The sequence below is a fragment of the Python bivittatus genome, unplaced genomic scaffold, assembly GCF_059951505.1.
Source record: "Python bivittatus isolate LINGU-HERP-01145 unplaced genomic scaffold, Pbiv_v1 ctg000020_np1212, whole genome shotgun sequence".
Lineage (NCBI taxonomy): Eukaryota > Metazoa > Chordata > Lepidosauria > Squamata > Pythonidae > Python > Python bivittatus.
The window spans coordinates 5,396,527-5,418,918 of record NW_028277030.1 but is presented as its reverse complement, the minus strand read 5'-3'; the positions used below and the strand labels follow the sequence as shown (position 1 = coordinate 5,418,918).

General features: G+C 37.9%; 1 protein-coding gene across 2 annotated transcripts; it reads left to right on the top strand.

The window, feature by feature from the left end:
- Positions 1–63: 63 nt before the first annotated feature.
- On the top strand, positions 64–22,040 carry LOC103060627 (cytochrome P450 2K1-like). 2 transcript variants are annotated; one of them, XM_007430754.4, is made up of 10 exons: positions 64–2,458; positions 5,158–5,371; positions 7,149–7,311; positions 11,314–11,463; positions 13,161–13,321; positions 14,271–14,444; positions 17,679–17,823; positions 18,829–19,013; positions 20,254–20,395; positions 20,766–22,040. In XM_007430754.4, exons 2-10 carry the CDS (start codon positions 5,189–5,191, stop codon positions 20,957–20,959), a joined length of 1,497 nt encoding a protein of 498 aa, XP_007430816.2. In that variant the 5' UTR covers positions 64–2,458; positions 5,158–5,188; the 3' UTR covers positions 20,960–22,040. The 2 variants fall into 2 exon arrangements, with proteins under 2 accessions (XP_007430816.2, XP_087989944.1); XM_088133818.1 differs by lacking the exon at positions 64–2,458 and having other exon boundaries at positions 3,784–5,371.
- Positions 22,041–22,392: the final 352 nt, after the last annotated feature.

Below are 22,392 nucleotides of genomic sequence, written 5' to 3'. Positions count from 1 at the left end.
CACAGTGCATAACTCACTTGATGTATATTGTGCTAATGTATTCATATCCAGAGTGTAAAATCCAGTTTTATTGCTAGGAAACTTTCTGCACCACCTTCCATTTCAAAACCTGACCTTTAATCCATAGGAGTTACAATGGCACTGAACAAATGGTACTTATGAGTCCTCGTAGTTCCGGCTGTCACAGTGTCCCTGTGGTTACATGATTGCAATTTGCCTGTTGGCTTCCCACAGGGTCAATGGGGAAGCCAACAGGAAATTGGAAATCATGGTCACGAGAGGTTCTCACTTAACAACCCTCATGGTCCTCACTTAATAAGGGCAACCAGGATGCGACATCATGCTTTATGACCACATCAGTTAGCAATGGCAATTCTGGGCCCAACTGTCATTGTAAGCTGAGGATAACCTGTATGGTACAATCTTCAGCAGCATGGCAAAGTGGGAACTGAGTGGAAGGAAAAATCTCTCCACCATCCCTCACTTTTGCGGCTATCACTACCATAGGGAAGTGAATTCCAAATACTTTATTCATCAGTTATGCTACCCAGTGAAATGTAGATAGGAGGAGAGAGAAAAACCAGTCCTATCACTCTTCTGAACAAAGTTTACTTCCTATGATTCCTTGAAGGAACCCATGTCAATTTTAACTGGTAGAAAGCCAGCAGGATTGTGGCATTGAACTGTCTTTAGAATTAAATATTACACTACCTGTAACAAGGAAGCAGGAGAGTTTGCATAAATATCTTTGGACTTATTCAAATAGAAATAGACAGTTTTTAAGAAGTTATGCAACAGTAAGCAGAATATTAAAAAGTTTGGGATAAACAGAGTAAAAAAATCACTCCATACTTATCACCTCTTGCCTTGTTATTAAGCATTTGTTTTCATGAAGAGGAAAGCAGAGAGAAATTTACTCAGTGGATAGAGAAACATTTATAGGCTGCAAGATTTAATTAATAAGATGAAGATAAATTATGTTGAGCTCCTTTCTTTGAAATGGCCAGAACTACCTGACCAGTTGAAATATTTTCAAATAAGTAGTATATTTTTAAAAGAATTGCAAAAAACAAAGAGTTAGAGAATTGACTGAAATTGAAAACGTCATGTCACAAAATCTGCAGTATTTGCTAAGCCATATTTATAAACTATTGGTGAAATATGACTCAGCAAGTGAACAAGTTAAAGATTGTATGATTAAATGGATGCAGAATGTAGACACAATAATTGATATGCAACAACAGAAATTTCAAGAGCAGAATAAATTAAATTCTGTAAATAATGTACTGTGTTCTTACAGAAAACTGGTATGTTCTACTGCTGGTATATTACTTCACTATTGATGGTTATAATGGACAGTTCACGTACCAAAAATTGTTGGAAATGTAATGATTGGGTTGGATCATTTTTCATATTTGGTAGCAATGTTGCAAAGCCCAACAATTGTGCAAACTGATTTATAATAGAATGAAATAAATTCTAAAACCTTAATTTCAACCTATTTTTTAAAAAAATAAATATTACTAAAGTTGACATCCACACAAAGTAACTAGTTTTGTGCATGAAATAAATAGAAACTTTCCAACAAAACCCACAAAATTTGATATTCTGCTAAATGTTCATTCCACATCAATGTAGCCAATAAAATATATGTCCAATAATATTTTTGAACATCTGGTAAATGAAAACCACCATCCTCAAAAGATAATCTCAGTTTAGCTAATAAAAACCTAGGTGGTCTATTTTTCCTTATAACTTTCCTCAATAACTTAGCTATCAAGAGAAAATAATCATTTGGGATTAACACTGAGATGCCTCTTAAAACATAAATTAACTGTGGAGGGTTATTCATTTTAATAACATTAATTTTACTCCACCAAGTTAATGGAATTATAATCCATCTATTAATATCTAAGGCAACCTCCTCTAGAATTTTGACACATTTAATTTCATATATTTAAACATAAAATATAGATATATTTTAGGCATAGACATATTTAGACACATATCTAAAAATACATATTTTCTAAAATATAGATAAAATATATAAAATACGTATTTTATATAGGTATTTTACATAAATACATATTTTACCTAAAAAGTCCTAAATAATATAATCTGTAACAATTGCAAGTCCTAAACCTTTACATCGTGCTATTGATACTTCAGAACCTAAAGGAAATAAAAAAGGCTTATCCCAATTAATTTTGTATCCTTATATCTTCTTGGCATTGATATTTATATATTACTTTATGGCTTATTTTTCTTTTTTCTTTTCCTCTTTTCTCGTTTGCCTTTTTCTTTTCCTTTTTCAAAAACGTTTAATAAAAAATATTAAAGGGGGAAAAAAAGTATGTGCACGAGACAGAGCTGAATCAAGCAACCATTCTCTGAGTTTTCCTGACAGCCACCCATGCTGCTCTTCAAATCTCAAATTAGCATTGAAATATCAGTACAGGTAGGTTGCGAGTGCAAGTTCGAATAATGCGATATTTGATTTAGTGTGAATTGTAAACTGATACCAGGTTGTGTTTAATGCAACCCAAAATTAAGCTAATATGAGGCTAGCACATGCGCAATTGAGGTTGGGGCTTTAGATGCTGCTAATTTTCGTGTGTGCAAAATGGAGAAAAGGAAGATCCCATCAGAGGAAAATAGTAAAAATGTAAAAAAGAACAGGCTTGTTATTACATTAGAGCAAAAATTTGATGTAGTTGAACCATATGAACATGGTCACAGCATAGAACGTGGTCGTTAAAATAGGACCAGATGTTGGAATGCCTGAACCTATGATAGAATTTTTTTTTGCTTTTGTTTTGCTTTCTATAACTACTCTGTGAATTTGTTACCCATAAATTTAAATTGTAAGTATATTATTTTTATCCTTTACTGTAATATTTCATTAACATATACATAAAAATTTATAATTAATTTTTAATCGCTTATTTCCATTAAGCTTGGACCAATTACCGTATTTTTTATAGAAATATCCCTTTGAATAGTGTGAATTTGAATAAAGCAACCATTTTGTGGGATTCATTAACCACACTAATCAAAACCTACCTGTGCCTTTAATACTCTTTATTTGGCTCTGTTGACAAGGGCTGCTAGAACATTTGCTGAGCAAGCCAACTAACCTGAAGGATCCTTGCTGCTTTTTAAGCTGATGAATCAATGATTATCCTGGCTGAATACTGCATTTACAGTTCTCTGCCCTCTTGCATCTGACCATATGCAAATGCTGGGCTAACATTTAAAACCTTTTTGGCTCCCTCCTCAGAAATAACATTTTAAAAAAGTTGAATAAGTGACTGAATTTATTCTACCACATAGAAGCCTGCTGAACCCAGCTGAGTTGGGGATTTTAAGGGATAGCGGATAAATCTGATCAGTTGAGTGACTGAGTGAATAAACTCTTTGGAGGTCAGAAATGAGATGACAAGGACTCATAGGGGTCTAAAGAAACTTAGAGGGACATTGAAAATCTCCCCTAGAAGAATATATGAATGATATGTGAATGATGTTCTACTAGGGGAGCATTTTCAATGTCTCTCTAATTTTCTTTAGACCTCTTATGAGCCCTTGCTAACTTATTTGTGGTGAGGCTGATTATATATATACATACATACATACATACATACATACACACACACACACACACACACACACACACACACACATATATATATATATATATATATATATATATATATATATTTCAATCTGCACTATATATATGGAGAAGTGTGGTGAATGGTCAATGGATTTGAATGATAAAAGCAGGTTTTTTGCAGAATGATAAAACAGTAACACTCTCATCAGGATGAGCAGTAAAAAATTATATAAATAGGCCATTCTGTTGCTATGGTAAAATAAGAATCCAAAAGCCTCCCAAGGCAAAACAGGATTACTTACCAATTTAAAATATTTGTATACTGCCTATGATACAATACATCCCAGACAGTTTGAATTCTTTTAAAAAACACATTAAATATAGAATAAAGTGCAACAAAGTAAAAGTACATAAAATACAATAACAAACTGTACAAATTAGTATTAAATGGCCATCTGGTATTGAGACTAATTCAAGGGGCGGCACATTTTGACATTTTGAGGGTGTGTCACAGAAGACTAAAAAATGGCTGCCACTGAGGACATGACTGATTGTGACTGTGCTCTCCTGGCGTCCAGGATGCTTCTTACTGTCCAAATTTGCCTTGGTCTTTTTCCTGGGCAAGTGCCAATGAAAGCAAAGAATTTCAGTCATCCACCATTTTTATATTAAACCATGTTTATGGAGCTCATGTGCGGCCCAGGGGCCTTTACATAAATATGTATAATTGGACAGTTTTCTCTAACACCCCACCTCTGATAATTCTGTGGTAATTCTGGTTAGGAGACTCTGGAAACTGAAGACTAAACACATGGAGAGTGACTAAATTGGACCACCAATGAGATCCATAGATACCTTCCTCTCAGCAGGCACTAAACTGGCAATCTCTTGTATAAGGGAAGGGATCTTTATTGGATAAACCAAGTAGCTACTAAAGATATATGCAGCAAAGTTGAGTTGTTACTGGGTAACTCTGAAGTTTATGTGAAAATATATAGCCACACAGAGAGCATGTGAGTGCCTATGTGTCTAGGAATAAATCAGAGAAAGTTAACTGCAGAGGAAATGGGTTTAAAATGGCTCAAGTACAAAAATATTTTTCCCCCTCATCCCTTTCCCTGGACTTAGTGGTGAGGAGAAAACTCCATGCATTCTCAGTTCCATACCTGTAAAGAGTCCAATGAGGGAAATTCTCAGAAACTTCTGATAAGTGTTCAAAATTCCTTACTAACTACAGTTTCAATCATTGCCCAAGGATAACTGTGAAAGACCCTTTCTGCCTTTCTGACAGTCTTGCAATTAATCTTAGCCTTCAACTAGGTTAAAGAGTTTAAACTTGTTTTGAAAAGAAAAATGATTCTCTCTCCCTCCCTCCCTCCCTCCCTCCCTCAGGAGGAGGACAATGGACAAATTCCATAAATTGGATGGCTCAGGGATAGGCTTGACACATCACCTAGACCCTGCCTAATGCTTCTGTCCTTTTTAGATCTTTTCAATTGGCAGACATTGTCCTTGATCAAATTGTGTTGCAAACTTTTCATTAGAACCACCAAAGAACCTGCCTACTAAAAAGAAATGGATTGGATCGTTCCTATTTCAATACTGTTCCTATATTCTCTTATGATTATGCTCCTTTTGAAAATGGGCAACATCTGGAAGAACAGCTCTAAAGATTTTCCACCAGGACCTAGGCCTTTACCTGTTGTTGGAAACCTCCACATAATGGATCTGAAGAAACTTTACCATACAATGTTAAAGGTAACATTTCTCATTCTTTCCATTGCAAGGCAAAGATTGCAGCATTTGATTACTTTGTAGACTAGCGAAATGACAGTTGGCTCCAACCAAAGAGATGCAGAAGAAGAATGGAACGCTCTCAAGCTAGATGACTCACATCATTCCCTACAGATATATCCTAGATCAGGGACAGTGAACCTGAGTCTGCCACTTTTTTGGTAATCAAATGCATATGGTAATCAAATGTAACAATAATAAAGCAAAGCATAGTTTTCATAAAATCTCGCATTTGTTGCCCTCCTAGTTTGTTTTTAAGCAAAATTTTATTGTAAACTGCCCAGTAAGTCCATAGTTTTTTCATTTGATAAGCTTATACTGAAAATAGCTGGGTGTGTTGAGAGATTTTATTTGGAAGGGTCATAAAAATGTCTTGTAAGTGATTTTTTTTATTTTTTTTTTTTGGTACCTTCAAGTCATTATTGACTCCTGGCAGCTGCCTGGACTACTATAGTCCCTGCAGTTTTCTTGGTAAGGTGTTTTTTTGTTTTTGTTTTTGTTTTTGTTTTTTTGAAGCGGCTTGCTCTTGCCTGCTGCCTAGGACTGAGAGAGAGTCTGGCTCAAGGTCACCCAGCTGGCTTTGAGCCTAAGGTGGGACTAGAACTCACGGTCTCCCAGTTTCTAGCCTGGTGCCTTAACCGCTACACCAAACTGGCTCTTTCAATCCTTTGAAGTACTTGTTCAAAATTTGCAGTTCACTAGTCAAAAAATAAAAGTATATTAGAAAGATTTCTGTAAACAACTGCATATATTCATATAAATAATGTGTAAATACATTATAAGGAAAAAAACATGTTTCCCAAAGTGTTTATTAGGGGTAAACCTAAACAAAAATGCATCTGTTTGGAGAAAGATACACAAAAATGAACTGCACTGAGAATATAGTTGGACATGAAAACTTTAAGACTGGTCAAATGAGAGAAACCCAAATGAATCCATTTATTCATTCTTCAGAGGAATAAAAGAGTCGCATAAATGAAGGCAAGTGATCAAATCCTACCCTCTGCCTTAGCTTTCTAAAAGAAGGGGGGGTAACAAAAGGGGTCAGCAGCCCTGCCCACTAGAATTCAAGCACAACATTTCAAATACTTGTAACTCCCCAGTCCTCTCCTCTTTACCCTTGGCTTTCTTGTACTCTCTTTAGTATCACCCACAATCCTCCCTCCCTCCCTCTCTCTCCCTCTCTCCTTCTCATTTTACATAGAAAATTCCATCCTCTCTTCTCAGTCATTCTCCCACCACCTTCTTGGCCTCACTCTCCCTCATTCTTGGCTTCCAAAGTAGTGATTTTCTGGAAGCAGATATTTCTCTGTTGAGTAAACTAGTGGGAAACTTTCATCAAAGAACTGCAGGGAAAAGGTTGAAGGTACTGATGCATTATTTCAACATTTACTGCTGATAGAAGGAAATGAATATGGTGCTGAACTACAATGGCCCACTAATATTCCAGTTCTGTTTTCCTTACTAATTTAGAACATATTTTTAATAACATATTTTCAGTTCAGTTCAAGGCACAGTTACTTGGTATTGTATATTACTGAAATCTAGAATCTGCAACCATGTCTTACTACTTGGCCGTGTACATTTCATAAATGGTCTTTTCTCTTAGGTAAATATGTTTATTATTATAAATTTGTATCTTAGATCTCTGAGGTGTAAGTTACATACTCCTTACTCTTTGTAAATGGTCAATTTTTGTCCAGAACTGTCTCTCTCTCTCTCTCTCTTTCTTTTTTTTCAGCTATCAAAACAGTATGGACCTGTCTTCAAAATCCAGCTGGGAACCCAGAAAATAGTGGTGCTAGCAGGATATGAGACTGTAAAAGAAGCTCTGGTGAATAAGGCTGATGTGTTTGCTGAGAGGGCCCATGTCCCCATATTTGAGGAGTTTTCAAAGGGTTTTGGTGAGGATCTTTATTCCATGTCAATATAATTTGCAAATGTGTAACTGTACAATGGAGAGTCTGTAACAAATTTATCACAGGAGCAATACAGATTAGAATTGATGGAAACTATATAACTAGCTTCTCATTTAGAAATAACTTAGAAATGTCTTTTCCTGAAACTTGTTTTGATTTGCACTACAGAAAAATTGTAAAGATCAGTCTAAATGCCTTCCATTTCAGATTGGTATCTATTCAATCTAAGTCCATTGTGTCAAACCTCCCTATATTCTGCATTAATGTAAGATATATTTGCATCTGACACACACATACACACACACACACACACACACACACACAAATCCCCTCTCGCCCCTATGTATGGTATGTGTCTTCTTCAATCTCAGGTCCTCTACCAGAGGCCTGGGAGTTTGAGGGTTCTGTGCAATATTTCAGCTGTTCCTAACACTGCACTCTTCTGGACAGAGAGCTCTGATGTTATTTCTGGGATCTTTGGAGCCACTCTCCCAGCTTAGGAGTCACAGCCCCAAGTGCTTCTACCACCACCAGGACCATTTTGGCCTTTATTTTCCACATTCTCCTTCAGGCCCTGGTACTTCTCCAGGTTCTCATGCTCCTTCTTCCTGCTGTTGCTGTCACTTGGCACTGCTACATCTATCACTACTGATGTCTTCGGGTCCTTGTCTACTATGATGATGTCTGGTTGATTGGCCAGTACCTGCCTGTCTCTCTGGATCTGGAAGTCCCACAGGATCTTAGCCCTGTTATTCTCCACCACCTTCTGTGAATCTCCCATCTGAACTTGGGAGGGTCTAGCCCATACACTGTGCAGATGTTCCTGTACACAGTGCCCGCTATTTGGTTGTGCTGTTCAGTATATGCTGTTCCTGCCTGCATCTTACACCCAGCCACTATGTGTTGGACTGTCTCTGAGGCCTCTCTGCACAGCCTGTACCTGGGTCCTCTCTAGTGTGGTAGACCCCTGCTTTTATGGATCTGGTCTTAGTGCTTGTTCTTGTGCTGCTATGATCAGTGCCTCAGTGCTGTCTTCTAGTCCAGCCCTTTCCAGCCGCTGACAGGATTTCCCAAGGTCAGCCACCTCAGCTATTTGTCAGTGGTATATCCCATGCAGGGTCTTGTCTTGCCATGGTATTTCCTCTGCTTGTGCTGCCTCCCACGTCTGCTGCTGCCTCAGGCATCCTCTCAGCCACTCATCTTTGGGTGCCATCTTACTGATGTATTCCTGGATGCAGCTTTTTATTTCTGTACACCACTGTATTAAGCCAGGGAAAGAAAACCCTTTAGATAGAATGGCACTAATGTTAATTACACAGAATTTGACCTCAGTGGCTCTCTCACACCCTGCTGCATGCTTAAGAAAGAATTTAGAATGCTTTGTGGTACACAAGAAGATTCCAATCCATTTTGAGAGATTCCAAGATTATGGTAACACCTAAATGAGAAACAAAGAAATAGCTTTTATTAATTATACCTTACCCACTGATCTGCATGGGAGCACTTAGTACCCTGATATGTGGGCTGCTCGGGCCAGGCAACATCCACTATAGAGCCTTTGCGTGAGTCCCAGTATCCCAAAGACTGGAGTAGAATTGTATAGGTCTATGTGACCCCAAACCGTATTTCTTATAATCACTATTTATAAGACATATCTAACATACGCAGACTCTGTGATTACCTGTGTGTGTGTGTGTGCCTGAGATGTTGATAGTTTGCTCCCAATCCTCCAGGAATCATATTTTCGGGAGAGTTCCCTAACACTACAACAATTTTTCCCAGTATACCCAAGACTTGCAACCCAAAGTCAGGGAAATATGGAAACTAATTGACAACGACATACCTTTTAACAAAATAAACTAAGAAGGGCATATTACATCTGTTTGCTTTAAAATGTGGATCAAATAAAATTATGCAATATCCGAAAATAAGATTTTAGTTAAGATAAGATTTTACTGGGTTTATCAGAACAATTATCAGAACAATTGCTTCTCCAGACTGCTTTCAAAGTCTCAGCTAAGTATGATTACAATTCACTAATTATTATTACAATAAATTAGCTCGGATATGAAGGTAGCAGAAACAAGTCCGCTAGGTGGGAAAGGGAAGTGCCATTATTTATTTAAATATGGTTTAGGTTGCCTTGCAGTCCAAGCCCTCCCTAGGGACTTTCACATAAAAATGCAAATTTGCTATAGCTTGTTCCATAATAACAACTGAGACGTTTGAGGGAATGCCAGAAAGAGTGAAAGCTGGAAAAAAAAGAGCTGTGGGTAGCAACTGAAAAAACAAAAAACATGACAGAAGGTAAATATTTATTTATTTATTTATTTATTTATTTATTTATTTATTCGGCTTGTATGCCGCCCATCTCCCCCACGGGTGACTCTGGGCGGCTCACAATAAAAAAGAAGAAATACAATTCTCTCCAAGATGGCTAAAAACTATAAATAATTAAAAAACATATTAAAAATACCCTAAAAAACCTCCTCTAATTTTGGCCCTATAAAAATCTGTAAGATGCTGGGGGGGGGGCAACCCATCACCCCACCAGCCATCTCCACAGGCGCGGGCCCCCCTCTGGCCCCCAGGCCTTCTGGCAGAGCCAGGATTTGATCCCTTTCCTGAAGGCCATGCGGGAGGGGGCACACCGGACCTCGGGAGGCAAGATGTTCCATAGGGCGGGCGCTGCAGCAGAAAAGGCTCTCTGCCTAGACCCCACCAATCGAAATTCCCTGACCGGAATTTAGGAAGAAACTACAGAAAAAGAAAGGGAAGATCATTCTTACTAAGATTTAATGCTGTTAGTTAGTTAATTGAATATTCTGGAATGAATGATCCCATGGGATGGGTTTTTTAAAGGTAAGATATATTTCTTCACTTTCTTTAAAAAGTGACAAGCCAGTTCTCTGCATTGGGAGAGTCTTTGTAATTGTTCTGTTAAGTGGGGCCATAAGCTTTCCTCTAATGTTTATCAACATACTTTTGTGCAGAGATACTTGGCTCTCTCCCATGCATAATTTAGAATTGGCCCCCATGCATGATTTGGAATTGGCTGGGGAATTCTGGGAGTTGACTGAGAAATTCTGGGAGGTGAAGTCCATATATCTTAAAATTGCTAAGTTTGAGAAGCACTGATTTAGACAAACACTGAGGCAGCAAAACTAGGAAATTCAACTGAATGTTTAAGAAATGTTCTTTTGTATGATGGAAGAGCCAAAGGGATGATCACAGAGAGTGCCTTTCTTCTCTGTAGATGCCATTGAGTTCTATGTGACAAAGTAAACCTACTATAATTTGGAACAGAGGGCAAAATCCCAATCCTTTAAGAATTAAAAAAAAAAATTCAGGAATAAACAACCTCTTAGCGATTAAGCCTGTACTGTGAAAGATCATGAAGAATATCTAAAGCAGCTTTCCCCAATGACCATGTTCACTAGGAAATTCTAGAACTTGAAGTCCACACATCTGAAGGGCAGCAAGGTTGGGAAGGCTGGCATAATGGGTGTTAGCACATAAATTATACCAAAATGCACTGGATTGCTTTTTCAAGGCATTTGCAACCATTTAAGCATTAGACAGAGATTTATAAAATATAAATGCTTTATTTAAACTAGATTTTTTTCACCACTACATGCAGTATTGCCTGTGTTTTTATGTTATATGCTAAGTCACTTTCCAAGTAGTATTTTCTCCAATCTAAGAGGCTGAACTGTCCTTCTTATCTGCTATCCTAACTCTCTTACTTAATTCTGTATGCATTGTAGAAGTCTCTTTATTGGGGTATCTCAAATATACAAGACCTTCCCTTACAGATATCCAAGCCGCTGTAATGAGTCTGATGGCATGTATAGTTAGATAGTATCTAATCAAGGCATGGTCTAAAAATAGCAAGGTCTATCCTTAGGCTCATGGAATAAATAAATAAATAAATACATCATAAACAGTCACAATCAGTTGAAATTTTGCTTACTGTTTTTTTTTTAGGAGTAGCTTTTTCCCATGGTGAGAACTGGAAGGTGATGAGGCGATTTATGTTAACCACATTACGGGACTATGGAATGGGTAAGCGGTCTATGGAGAGCAGAATAGCTGAAGAGTGCAGTTTCCTGATAAAGAAGTTTGAATCCTATAGAGGTGAGTTGGTGTTTCTTCTAGGGGTTCAAGAGCTTATCTATCCTATGGTACCTTGAAGGGTTGAGATTCCTTTGTGACATATTCCAGACTTTCAGAACTGTAGTTATCTTTTTTATAAGAAATACTTTTTATTAAAGAGTTTTACAATGCTAAAAGATAATACAAATTGAATTCAGAAAAAAAGAAAGGAACAGAAAAAAGAAGAAAAAAGAAGAGAGAGATATTTTTTTAAAAAAAAGAATAAAGAAGCAACTCCCGATCTTCCTTGCAACCAGTACAGGCAAATTAATAGTTCCCCATTCCCTATGAGATTAGATACATGGTTCACTTCTTCCCATACCCCTCCCATCTACCCACAAATCCAAAAATTGTTTCAAATTGTCCAAATGTTGGCAAAATTTCCATAAAGGTTTTCCAGAATTTTATAAAAATATTCCATATTTTAGCCCTGATCAAACAAGTCAGCTTTATATTCCTTTCTTTTGCTTCTACAGTCTTAATCTTTAATTCATCAAGTTGCTGTTGTAGGACTGAATCTCCATTCAGACTTTCTTTCTCCCATCTCAAAGATTTTTTCAAGGTTCTAGAAACCCTCTTTTGTAAATCCAAAAATAAGTCCTTGCCCAGGTCCTTTTTCATTTCTTGGTTTGTCATTTGTCTTTCCACTCTGACTATCATCTCTGTTTTATAATCCTCAATTTCTTTATTTTCCAATATTTCTCTATCAGCTAGGATTTGTATCTCCTCTTCATCCTGTCTATCCATAAATTACTCCATATTTTTGTTTGTCACATCTTTCAATTCTTAATAATTGTCTTCAAAAATTACATTTGTAGGTGCAGAGATTATTGCTGTCAAATTGGTTATAGATTTCTCTTCCAGTTCTTCAAAAATCATTTGAAATGTCTCAAGTGTTATACCTTTATTTGTCATTTTGCAGATTGCATGTTTCTTTTTCCTGTCTGGAACTTTAGACCCCTTTAGTGGCCCATTCCTATATTCACAAATTCTCAGGTTTTATCATTGCTTTGTTTTCAACTTTCAGCCAATGATCTCTTTCCTGATAGACTAAACAATTTGTATTCCCACGAAAATATTGTTTTGTTTACTCAATTTTTCAAAAATCTTAGCAATATTCCAAATTCCAATATTCCTAATATTCCAAATTTGCTTAGTCCCTTAATTGACTCAAAACTTTCTTAAATTAAATTCTTATTCAGCTTTTTGCCATTTATTTTATATTCGTATATTTATGTAAGTTCTTTAAGTTGCTAGTTAGCCTTTCTTCTATTTTGGGATGAAGTTTTACTCACCAGGTAGTTTTTAAAACTTGTTGTTTGGAAGACCTGCTTTAACTGTAAAATAATTGTAAATCCAAAGGTGATTAGAAAATGAGGTGATAGAACCCAGTGTCCTTAAAGGCTCTGCCATGATTGACAGCCTGATGGCTTTCCTCATCTCCTGGCACTCAGTGCAGGCAATTTAATAATTCCCTGCCCCCTATGAAATTATATACACAGTTCGCTTCTTCCTATCCCCCCTTATCCATTCACATAAACCAATGCAAAGCACTGATTTCTAAGACAATATACTCTACAATTCAGTGCTAGAATCAGGGCAATGAAATACAACTTTAATACTTATGGTAATTTTATATTATATTAATATTTTGATGAAATTCCATATTTGTTGTCTAGGAAAACCATTTGAATTCAGAGCAATTATGACTGCAGCTGTTGGCAATATCATTGTATCCATTTTACTTGGGAAGCGATATGAATATGAAGATCCAAGATTTATTAAATTATTGAGCTTGGCAACAGAAAATGCCCGGCTTATGGGAATCCCCCCAATTCTGGTAATATTATTCATCTGAAAAGCATTAACAGCTCATTTAGTGTATGGGCAAAGTAGTGTGCATTATTCAGAATTCACTGCAAAATGCTGAATATACTGACTGACATTGAAAAGCTTTGTGATAATTCAAAATATATTTTTTAAAAAGTGGCACAATCTTCCCATCATTCTTCCATGTGAGTATGCAAATATGCATAGAGGTATGTCCAACATGTATGTCCTATGTCAAATACCTCTTGCACTGGAAAATGTCTGCAACTTTGGTTCCATTTTCCAGTCAGCTACAGGAAAGGAATAAGAAATATTAGAATCTAAATCCACTTGAAAAGATGTACAGTAGAGTCTCGCTTATCCGACATAAACGGGCCGGCAGAACGTCGGAGAAGCGAAAATGTCGGATAACACACAGTAACGATTGAGTGCGGTAAAAAAAAAAAAAACCGATCCGCTGCGCCTATTGCAATCGATTTTTGTGTTGCGGCGCCACCATCAGGAGCAACAAGAACAACAAGAACCACTCATGCTTGCAAAAAGGCGGCACACTTTCCTCGTCGCCGATTTATGTGTGTTCTCGTTTTTTTTAGGGGCGTCGGATAAGACGGAATGTCGGATAAGCGGTTAAACGAGACTCTACTGTATTTCAATCACTAACAATAGATGAATGAAAAATATATAAGTTAATGAGAACAACACAATATCAATTAGAGCTGTGTATGACGGGGCCTCCAAAATTCTCCACCAAATTTGTGGTGGAGAAATTTCTATGCAGTTTCATTGCATACTGCAGGCTCTATTTTTAAGGAAACTAAAAAGAATCCATCTCTATGTTGTAACTGCTCTGTATTATGTTTTCCACTGTAATATATGGACAGGCATCATTTGGCAGGTCTATCTGAAACTATATTCTAGGTATGTGACTTCTTTAATATCTGTTATTTTATATGTTTCAGCTATATAACATGTTTCCCATCCTTGGCTTCCTTATTGGGGCTCGTAAGAAAGTCCTGAATAACAGAAAGGAATTGCATGCTTTCATAAATGAAAGCTTCATCAAATGTCTCAACAATCTAGATGAAAATGACACCAGAAACTTTATTGATTCATATCTTGTACAACAACAACAGGTAATGTAATATGCCAGCAATTGCAGCTTGACGTTTTGCACCAAGTTGTAGAAATGAGTTTGCAAATGGAAGTATGCGCAAGAATCCTTACTATATAAGAAAATAAACCTAAAAGTTTGGCAATGGTCTCCAAAGGTTCAGCAATCATTAATTTTGCTTGGGCTTCAGCACTCTAATTTTGAAAGGTTTGTTTATGGTCACTAACCAGCATTATTATGGTCACTGATCACCACTTACCCTAACCTTCTGAGCACTTGAGAACCCTAGGATAATAATAGACCAGAAACTTTTTAATATATTTCTTGTACATCAGAATGCTGTGATCCCCATCATGAATTCTGTTGCTGTATGGAAAGCAGCAATGAACAGTCTGCTTTGAATACCTACAAGTTGGCACAAATTGGAGTAACGTTATATTTAATTATGATGAGGCTAAGCTGTTTTAGTACTAAGAAAATTTGCACAGGAGAAAATTAGAGATAGCTGCATATACAAAGTGTATTACTGGGGTAGTTATAGCTATTGCATAGAAAATAATATGTTTCAGGAAAAAATACATTCAAAGCCTGTTACAGTAACAACTACATATTTTCAAGGTGTTTCTTTTAAAAAATGATTTAAAACATGATGAATAAATTGTGAATATATTAAATGTGGACCAGATTTAGATTAATCCATCTTAACTGAGAGATTCAGGCCTTTGTACTGCATTCCATTTCTTTAGGAAAGGTCACTGGAGAGGTATGGTGTTTTGGGGATGTTAGAGTTTTTTGCATTCATATACCAGCTGAGCACATAAAATGGATTCACACAGTTAAATTCAACAGTTATTGGATTGTCATGAAGAACAGATCAAGCTTTTCTCTTTCAGACTTCTAAAATCAGAAAAAAGTACAGGTGTGAGGGGTTTTTTGTCCTCTTGCTTACATCATGACTCCATAATAGAATAGTTGTCACCTATACTTATTTGGCAATATTGTGTTTACAATGTTAATTCAAACACAGAGACTATTACTCTAAGGGAAATGGAGGAGACACCATCTTTTAAAATCATATCATTAAGGAGGAAGAGACCTTAGTTTAACAGAGTCCAATGAATCAAGACATTATGTTTGATGCATTAACTTACTTACACTTTGTATCTGTGTCTGTGTGTGTGTTTGTGTATGTGCCTTCAAGTCAGTCTTGACTCCTGGTGACTGCCTGAACTAGTCCCTGTAGTTTTCTTGGCAAGATTTCAGAAGTGGTTTGCTATTGCTGCCTTCCCAGGGCTGAGAGAGAGGGACTGGCCGAAGGTCACCCAGCTGGCTTCATGCCTAAGGCAGGACTAGAACTCACAGTCTCCCAGTTTCTAGCCTGATGCCTTAACCACTACACCAAACTGGAGCTCTACTTACACATACAGATACACATACTTATACACTAATTTATTTACCTACACACATACAATCCAGGTACAGATACTGATACACTCACTCACTCAACATAGAGAAGGGTGGAATCAATCTTTTCCAATGATGGTTATGAGATTGAAGATAACAAAAAAGCCAGAAATGTGTGTGGAATTGTAGCCTCCTGGATAATAACTTTCATGTAGATAATTATTTATAAAATGTATAGCAACTTTTCATTAAAAGTAGTAACCACGAAGGTGGCGGGGGGCGGGGGAGGAAGGTACGAAGTAGGAATAAAACTATAAAACCGCAACATTTTACAATAAAAAAGACACCTGTATTGAGAATGTCATCTTTGGGGAGTGCTATAGAGAAAGTTCTGTCGAGGCAATCTCCATCTGATCTTAATGACCAGCAGATAAGATTATCCACTGGTATTCAGGTCTAAACCTTGGGGAGCTTTATATGCCAATACTTGGCCATATAGAAGATTGGCCAGCCAATGTAGCTCCTTCAAAATAAGTGTAATAAGTTGTTTGCCTAACTGCAGCATTGTAAACCAGCTGCAGCATCCTGGCCAAACTGCACTGCAAATGGTAATGCAACCACCCAGTCCTAAGGTTACCAGTGTAGAGATGATTGTGGCCAGTATAGGCTTATAGACTCTAAACTTCATGCCTACTCTTTCAGAGGGAGGGAGGGAGGGAGGGAGGAAGGAAGGAGGACACAGCCTCCTTTTTCCAAGCAACCTCCCCAGTTTCTAGAAAGGGAGAACTACCACCATGCCTCTCTCTTTTTAGGATTCTACTTAAATTTCCTAGCCCCCATTTCATCTGCCCTCGATCCAGACACAGACAAGAGGGCTGCCAATTTTTTTCTGACTCAAATGATAAAATGAAAAGAGCTCGGTTTTGGCATTATACTGCTGACATTTTGTTTCTGATTTTCTAATGAATGCAATGAAAGCTTCACACAGACATTGAATAGCATTAGGATAGTATGGAGCTTAACTGTACAGTATTTCAGTGCTATTCTCTGAGCCCAGCCCTATAAGTAGGAGAGAAACTATAACAATATTGTCCTCTAAATAACCAACCACAGTACCATTCTGGAAGCAAACAAACAAATGCTCCCCAAATGCTATTAAGGAGAACTAGCAAAAATTGGGCTCTTAATGTATCTGTTGCAATAAGAGTTTGGGGTAATTCAGTCTCCTACCGGATCTGAATCTATATCGGAATTTTTTTCAATCAGCTTCTTATAAATGTAATTGAACCAGTACTGGCAATACTTTGTCAATCACTTTCCCTGAAGAAGGGTATGAGTAAATAGTTTGTAGTTTTTAAGAATTTTAAAGTCCAATGTGGGTTTCTTGAGAAGTGGGTTATACTAACCTTTCTTTCAATGCATTTGGCATTCACCCCTCCTGTCAAACTTTGCATAGCATACTCTGTACCCATATAGTAAATCCCCTCAAACTAGTAGGGATGTGTAGACTAAGTTTGTACAAAACATTGCAAATTCAGAATGGCCTGAGTTTGAAACATCTTCAGAATGGTTGAAAAACTTCAGGTAAAGTCAGAACATTTTGGACTCAAAATGGACTGTTTTAAGCTTGAAACATTTTGCATACTACTTAGTGCAGATCATTTTACTACTTCTTTGACAAGGCAGATTTCCACTCTGGGAGAAATCTGGATTTTATCTGGACATAAAGCTGTTGATCTGCATAGGTACAACTAGAGAGTGTTCTAGAGAAGGCTGCTTTTTCTTTGCAATGTGTCCTGGAGTGCTCCCTTTTAAAACCAGTTTTTAAACCAGTTCTTTCTTTTAACTGTAGGAAAGGAAGACGCGGAACAATGGATATTTCCATGTTAAAAATCTAGAAGAGTCTGTGACGAATCTATTTGTTGCTGGTGTGGAAACAACTTCAAGCACTCTGTTCTGGGCCTTCACTCTAATGATAAAATACCCTTTAATTCAGAGTAAGTACTTTACAATTCGTTGGCTTCCATTATTTTAGTACATCTTGATTTCAGTTATATGATGTTAGACCTGGAGTAATTAAGAAATGACTTTGGGTAATACCTGAATGTAGGGGAAAAAAGAACCAAGGAATTATATTTCCTAGTTTCTATACCGGCTTGAATCATGCAGAAGTACGAATGGAGCACCTGCCTGCAGTACCTTAAAGCAACTGCTCCTTTTCCTGGGATTGCATCCTTCTGCATGTTCCAGAGCATGTTTTGGAAGCCAAATCCAAAGCATGGTATAGCCCTAGCATTTAGTGAGCACAAGTTATTAGTCACTGGAAAACTACGATGATGCAAGATGTTGACATCTAAGCTCCAAATACATGACTGTTATGTTATATGATTACAAATATGTATAGTCCACTCGACCCAACAGGCAGGGTACAACAAAGTCATACATAAGAGGGAGAGAGAGAAAACGCACAGTTATTAAAACCTCCCCTACACAGTAAAAACCTGATAGGTACCCAACGGCTTAAGGCACCTGAAAATCCAAATGCCTGCTGAAACAGTGCTGCTTTGGCTATTGTATGGCAGTAGGATAGGTGGCATTTGTACCTCCAAGGGGGCTTCTTCCATAGAGTGGGGTCTGCCACTGAGAAGGCTTGCTACCTGGTTCATCCTCCAGGCACCTGTTGAAGAGAGGGGAACCTGCAACAGGCTGTCTCTTGATAACCAAACTGGATAGGCACATTCAGTTTTGGCAAGCTGTTGTCTGATATATCGCAGTCTTGTGCGTAAAAAGCACAGGTAATAACCAGCAATCATATGTACACTTAGAGGTCCTGTGCTGCTTTTCTCTGCATATATGTTCTTGGACTACTCGTGCTCAGTTTCCAGAGGAAATCTGCATCTCATGTCAACTGTAAGCAACGGGATTTAATATTTCCAAGCATTAGCACCATGTCCAACAACCCTGAGATGCTCTTACTGGATATTATTGTTTTACTATCTCAGAAAAGATCCAGGAAGAAATAGCAAACGTTGCTGGGTCTGCTCAGCCCAGAGCTGAACACCGAACAAAAATGCCATACACAGATGCTGTACTTCATGAAGTTCAAAGATATGCTGATATTCTTCCCTTAAACTTGCCACATGCAACTACAACGGACGTTACCTTTAAGGGCTACTTCATTGCAAAGGTGATATATCTGTGTTGTTCACTTTCTCGTCTCAGCTAGTCAGCTGGTTACTATCAGTCTACTTATTGTAGTATAGCAGGAAGCAATCTTTAAAAGCTTTCATTAACACTTCCCACCACACTTCGTTAAACCCAGGACTACGGTAATCTGGCAAATTTGATTTTATTCAGATTCGATGGAGGCACAAGCTTGCACCCAGATACAAGTGTGCATTATAGGAGGAGAGCTACGTTAGTCTATAGTAACCAAAAATCAGAAAGAGTCTATATTACCGTAATTCTCAAATAGGAATACAAGCTATTTTTAGAAATAATGATGTCATGATGTTCTCATATATTCTCTGAGAACATGTATGCATGCGTGCCCTGCCCTTTTTGCCATCCGCATGTAACATGTGAGAATATGCTATGGAAAAACTCTCCGTCCGTGGAGGAAATCCACAGGAATGAAGACACTGGATTCCTAAGGTTCGGAAAGTTTCCATGGATCAAGAGGCTTTCCATTGCAGATACCTCTTTCTCCATACATAGATGGGGACACATGGAGAATGAGGGTAGCGTATTGTTTGAACAGGGTTAAAAGTCCTGGGCCTACCGCCCTAAGACTAGGAAGTAGGGAATTAGCAGGATTTACTACAAAGCAAGCCCATGTCGTTTTTTTGTGCTTGCAGTCCAGCAGAAAGGCCTTTTACAAGTCCATTGTATTGTTGCCAGCAGAAACAAAGTCACAAAGAAGTTCAGCAATTCAAGGATCTCTTCTACGCAGTCCAGCACTTTCTCTTGGGACTGAGTGGCTGCCATACAGTCTTGGGGAGAATGTGCATGGTTTGAAGGTCTCCCAACAGATGCTGTCTGTGTTTACATGGACCAACTCCTGTTTTGCCTTTGAATCTGGACCTTTTGCCTAGCCCTATGCAAAATGAACTGAGATAAACAGTTCGTAATCTTTGGGATTAAGGACTATGGAACTAGATGGGATTTATGCATGCTCAGTCTGCATAGGTTATGTTTACTACACCCTAATTTCCACAAGCACGCTCTGTGAGAATATGTGTATCTACTTATGTGCATGCGCATAACAATAATTGGGTTGAGCATAACATTTGGCAGGGTGCCTGAGGTTAGGTATCTGGGCACATTGGTGCCAGGGGTAGCACACTGGGAATCTCAGGATTATACCATAACTCTGTGCATTATATACCGTCTCTATTTTTAAATCACCCATTGCTTTCTCTCCGTAGGGCACCCATGTCATTCCGTTGCTGACTTCTGTGCTCCACGATGAATCTCAGTGGGAGAAGCCATATGCTTTCTACCCTGAACATTTTCTCAACGCTGAAGGAAAATTTGTAAAAAGAGACGCATTTATGCCTTTCTCTGCAGGTAGCAGCTCGTTTTTTCTTAAAAGAATGTATTAAAATGATATTCAGCTTTTCTCCCTGATTAAAAGTTCCCAAAGTGGCTAGCAGTGTAAGAGTTAATCCACAGTAGTTTCTTCTCTTTCACGTTGCTGCTAACTTAGAAATGCTCTATGAGGAACAGAATAAAAATAGTAATGATAACAATAATTTATTAAATTATGTGCCACCCAATTTAGAAAGAAATGTATCCCCAGGCATTAAATTCTTGGGTTGGATTTGTTATTCTCATTTTAACGGTGAACTCACAACCAGTATGTCATGAAAAGGTGGAATAAAATATTATTAACAAAACTAATAATCCCAAATCGTCTGCTCTCTATACCTTGTTACAGGTCGGAGAGTATGTCCAGGTGAGACCCTTGCCAGAACAGAAATGTTCATGTTCTTCACGAGCCTTCTGCAGAGATTCACCTTCCAGCCAGCTCCTGGATTATCAAAAGAAGACCTGGACCTGACCCGTGCAGTTGGGTTTACAACGCCGCCCAAGACTTACACGTTATGTGCTTTACCACGTTCCTCCATCTAGGAACCTTGTCAGGATCTACGCAAGCTAAAAACCATAGTTTCATTTAATTTAGACTAGCAATGCATACTAAACAGTTAAATGATTAAAGTGTTAATTGCAGGCCCGCTTGCTTGTTCCTGCCAACTTTGAGAATGAGTGTGCAGACTCTGACAAACATTCAGAGACTCATGAGTCTGGATTGCTTAGCTGCATCTGTCTTTCTTGGAGCCTTTTTTACAACATCTACTTTTTGGGTGTTGTCTTTTGGTGGCCTTGACCTATGCATTCTCTTAAACATTAGTAGTAGACAAGGGATATATCAAAATTGGCCCTTAGTTATTGTATCAATCACTACATAAAGAACAATCAACAAACTGGCCTCTTGTTTTTATATAATTTTTACTTATCTTTAAAACACTAAAAACCCTGCTTGCAGCTAAATCTCTGTGTGTTCAGATGAAAACCAGTGATGATCTGACTTGGACACAACATCAATGCACCAGCTGTATAGACAATGCACCAGCTGCATAGACAAAATATATTTTAGTTTTTAATGAGTAAGGTATGAACATCTATTTCCAAGAAGAAAAACTGGTTCCCAAATAAGCAAGAGAATTGGATCCATTCCTTGCTTTTACCCTTCTTTCTGAGCAGCACTATCACCCTTTCACTCTCATTTATGAAATAGTTATGGATGGCTACATTTTCATATTGTTAGTAAACAATCTACCAGTCATAAATAGAAATTACAGTACCACAGGACATGCTGAACATCCTCTCCAGTGTGGGAGTCACAGAGGCAAAGTTGTTTGTGGAAGGGAATTTTTTGATGTTTGCCATCAATAACTGCTGAAGGAAGTGCATTGAAGCTAATCTTTTGCAACTGTAAATATACACACATTCATGTCCTCAATCAACATTCTCTAATGTCACAAGTGTTCCTGATACTTTTATTGACTGCTTTGTCCAGTGACTACATGAGACATTACATCCCCTCACCTTCTTTCCCTATACTGTAGCTGCAGCAATAATGGAGGAAGGGGTGGCTGTTTATTAAGTATGAGGATGTGATTTGTGAGTGTAGGGGGAGGCAAGGGGAGACAATAAATGTGAAGTAACCTCAACTCAGTTTTTTGCTTCTGACCCACTTATTGTTGCTGGCGAAGCAGTATCTCCCTGCTTCACTAAAGATTAACCATGAGCCTTAGAGAGAAATGTGTGTCCCCACATACCGGTTAATTACAAAGGAGAAAAAGAGAAAGAAAGGATGATGCCTCAGGGGCGAGCACCCGCTGCCTAAGCCCTCCCCACCAATGGTCTGTAGCCCCAACAGATTACTTTTGGTGTAATACGATCCTTAAAACAGGACTATTCCCTGCTTCTGTTCCAGAGGCCTCTGTGAAATGAAATGATGGCCACCAAGGGGAATGCATTCAACAGAAAGACAACCGAGA